A 3849-nucleotide genomic window follows, 5' to 3' on the forward strand; every position below is an offset into this window, starting at 1 on the left:
TAAGTGCACATGGAATGTTCTCTTTATCATTTTTGAAAACATTTACAACTATTTGAGACAAAAGAAAAAAGTTACAAACAGAATTGACCTGCAGTTTGCGTCCATTTTCAAAATGTTACATAAATAAAACTCATATTTATAAATATCTCTTTTTTTATAAACATATAAATAGTTTTTTTTTTAAACATAAATACATTTATGCAGGGGAAGATGAAGTACATGAATGTACAGCAGCAGCAACAATATACAGCTTTGCAGTTTGTAGTTTTTACACCTTTGCCTGCCATCTTGTCGTATGCATCTGTGTTTGTATCCGTTGACCATTTTGTATGGTATACATATATGTATATATACCTGCATATTTAATATATATATATATATATTTATATGAGGGTTTTGTAGCATTGTTATCTTAGTCTTTGTTTATGCTGGTCGAGGTGCCTTTCGTACCGAAAATCTGTCACTTGGTGAGTTTTTCTTCTTTTTCCCCCTCAGTTGATAACAAACTGAACCTTCTGGTGTCCAAACCTATCGTCCAGAGATCTAGAGAGAGAGAGAGAAGAAAGAAGGAGGAGTGAGGTTAGACTGAGCTTTAAGAAAAAAACAAATAAACACATGCTCATTTATTCTCTCATCTAGCAGTTTTAATCTAATGCCTGCTCATTAGATCATTCTGGGAATCTCCAAATTTACTTGTCAGCTTTATGCTCCGTTAAAATGCTCTCCCTGACTCCTCACCTAACCATTTCACCTCTGACAAACGCACGTACAACACGGACGTTAACATTTTTGATACGCTGCAGCCTGTTGGAAGGAGAGATGGGTGTCAACTGATGAAAAACACACATACTCATTAAAGTTAGTCACAAGATCACACCCCCCCCCCCTCCCCATCAGGAACTCATAGCTTGCCACAACCACAAAAAGGCCTCAGGACTAATTGTGCGCCACCTAACTTCCTCATTACTTTACTCACAGCCACAGCCCCTTTGTTGTTTTCCTCAAATCACTTGAGTAAAGAGAATGGGTTTCCCAGAAAGGTCCCGGCCACCACAGGGTGCTGTGTTTTCAAGTGTGTGTATAAATGTATGTGGGTCTGCATCACCACTTCCTTCCTCTATCCCTCCCTGTCCTCTTTTATCTTGAACATGATATATCCCTCTTTTTTTCTAGATCAAGCAGATGGGACCATTCATAATGATGCGCATAAATACAAGAGCTGACTTCCTAAAAACCCACTGGACTGTTTCCCATACATCAGTTTTCATCAGTCTAAGTGGGCTTTCCTGCAGTCTTAAGGGAGTTCCTGTCCGAGGAGAACACTGCTAGACCCCTCCATGCATCTTAACATGATCTCAAGTATCAAGTTCTCTGATTATGAGGATTCAGTCAGACAGCCGTGTGTTCAATGTGTTGTGCTTAATGTGATTCCCCCCATCAAGCTGACCTTTGATGCAGACTGAATTAATCACCTGAAAGTCATCACTGTCTGTTTGTTGTACTGTATATTGATGTCACTAAGAGCTGATTAGTCTAAACTGGCCTAAGTGTGGATGCAAAGCTCACAGTGTCCTGAGACGACATCAAGAAAACACTATAATCTGACTTGAACATCTTTTCTTTGTTGGTTATTTCTTTCTCTTTCCCTTTCTTCCTTCCTTCCTTCCTTCCTTCCTTCTCTGCATCTTTACACTTGACCCACTGCAGACCTTTGATAACACAGAAAACAGCTTCAGCGTTTTCTCCCTTTCTTATTCTTTCACTTTCACCTTTCATCCTTAGATGACCACTGGTAACTACTGTACATTTGATGTGTTCTTCTTCTTTAGTTTCCTTCTTTTACTTGTATCATCCATTCATTCGTTCTTCTGCACAATCTTTTATTTCTCTCTTAATTGTTTCTTTACTCCTCCTTCTCATCTTCCCTCCATTCATTCCTCCACATTCCCTCTTCCTTTTTACCACCCTGGCTCTGTTTATTTATCAGTATGTCAGGTTATCTATCTAAAACTGAAGTGAGACAGTGATTTGAAAGACCACTCACCATCACAGCGCAGGTCCAGCCCTAGCAGCCCATGCCGCTGATGGTCCCTATCCTGTCCATCTTGTGTCCGAAGCAGCCACTCCGCGACGTGGAGCCCCCTTTCTTGTTTCCCGATTTGTGTCTCCTCGGCGCGGGTTGGTCGTTAAGGAGACGAGCCCACATCCCTCTGGCGCGGGTGTCCATGCGTAAATCTCGCAGTAACCGTATCCGAGAGCGCACAGCATCTAGCCGCCTCTCCCTCTCCTCCGACTCCAGAAACTCCGCCAGCTCCTCGCCCAGCAAACTTCTAAGAGACTGCAACAGAGATAAAAACGATGTCTCCCTTAGGCAAATACGTTGTGCAAAGAGATATGCTTTTGATAAGATGGAAATACATGCTCGGTGCTTGTTTGAGCAGAACAATGACGTTTGATTTTGAGAAAACCTCAACTAAGTGCGTAATTAAGCACTTTCAAACACGTGTGCATTGGCCAAGAGGTAAAAAAAAAAATGTTGCCATTTTTTTTACGCACGGCTCTATATGACTGACTGAGATGGAGAGTGGTTCTGTCTGGCCAAAAATGAAGTTTTGACAAGATTCAACCTCAAATAATATCCTTAGAAAATCCTGAACATTCATTTTTACTAAGTACAGCTACAGACCATCTCTGACACTTTAGACATAACTGTTGTCCTCAGTAATGAGTCATATAAGACAGGTGCCTGTAGCCGGCTCTTCTGGTCTGAACGCTGTTCTATCAACATGCAGTTGTCCGAAATTCTTGCCATGTGAGCTAATCACTAAAATTCTTATTTCAAATACTTATTCTGTGTTATTCAGTTGATTCCACGGGGTAATTACGCACAAAACGTTTCGCTTGCTGTAGTTTAATATTGGCGAACAATTGGAAAAGATTCATTCAAAGTTGAACCTGAATAGCTTTATCCCGGAAAGTCGTTCGTTATGTTGCTCAAAGTGTTCCTTTTTTAATTCCAATGCTTTCTTTCTTCTTTTTGTTTCCTTTTGAGTTGCCACATTACTTCAATGTGTGCGCTTAAACACTAAAAGTGACAAATGATGCTGGAGAGCAGAAATACGGTGGAGATGATGTTAGACATCACTGAAACATGCTGTCTCTTTAGAAGTAAAGTGCTAGAAAAAAATTTGCTTGGAAGTTTTAGATTGAGAGAGTGGAAAAAATTGCCTTCGTTGAATTGCTAGGCATGACTGAAATTATGAAATATGATGCGTAAAACAAACAGTCTTGGGCGCCCGAACCACAGAACAGCTGTTCACTCAGCATTCAGCTTCCATCAGCTAATAGTGCGAAGCCTCAGTTCTCAATATTAAGAATATAAGTAACCTCTTCTTACCTTCTGCTGTGCCTGAGATAAAGGTTTTGCCCCCATCCTTACAGAAAGCAGGGTGACCATAAGTCCACAAGCTACCAAGTACGACAAGTTCATTTTGACAAGTCTCGTGTTCTTTAAGAGATTCCTCTGCGCTCAAGTTCAGAAAGAGGGACAGTAACAGCAGCCAGTCAGCTGTTAAACATAAGAGGCTTCAGTCCGTCCTTTACTCCAAAGCTCCTCAAGTGCTCCTCTAACTCTGTGTATTAGTCCTCACCGCTTTATAGCCAGCCCATGGTGATGTCATGACAACCTGCGTAATGGTCCTCCTTCCCAGCCAAAAGCCTGTTTTCTCTACCTGCCTCTGAGCGCGTCATGCCAGGGATTAATTAAATGATACAAGCTCCGGTCATCGGGGCTTTGGGGGAAACAAGATAGGCTATGAGCTATCAAAATGCACTTTTTTCTCTTTTCTT

At 41.2% G+C, this 3849-nt stretch overlaps 1 protein-coding gene across 1 annotated transcript; it reads right to left on the reverse strand.

Moving 5' to 3' along the window:
• nppc (natriuretic peptide C) lies at positions 1-3634 on the reverse strand. Its single transcript, XM_056378908.1, has 3 exons — positions 3398-3634; positions 2045-2338; positions 1-543 (listed from the first exon to the last, which is right to left on the reverse strand). The coding sequence occupies exons 1-2, from the start codon at positions 3488-3490 to the stop codon at positions 2066-2068; spliced, it is 366 nt and encodes a 121-aa protein (XP_056234883.1). The 5' UTR covers positions 3491-3634; the 3' UTR covers positions 1-543; positions 2045-2065.
• Positions 3635-3849: the final 215 nt, after the last annotated feature.

The sequence above is a fragment of the Seriola aureovittata genome, chromosome 6 (genome assembly GCF_021018895.1).
Source record: "Seriola aureovittata isolate HTS-2021-v1 ecotype China chromosome 6, ASM2101889v1, whole genome shotgun sequence".
In the NCBI taxonomy this organism is placed as follows: Eukaryota; Metazoa; Chordata; class Actinopteri; order Carangiformes; family Carangidae; genus Seriola; species Seriola aureovittata.

What these genes read in the sequence shown, in the direction of transcription:
- nppc (XM_056378908.1), bottom strand. Translation starts at nt 3,490, where the DNA reads ATGAACTTGTCGTACTTGGTAGCTTGTGGACTTATGGTCACCCTGCTT. An exon ending in TATCTCAGGCACAGCAGAAG is followed by an intron (nt 2,339 to 3,397) that starts GTAAGAAGAGGT and finishes TCTCTGTTGCAG; the next exon opens with TCTCTTAGAAGTTTGCTGGG.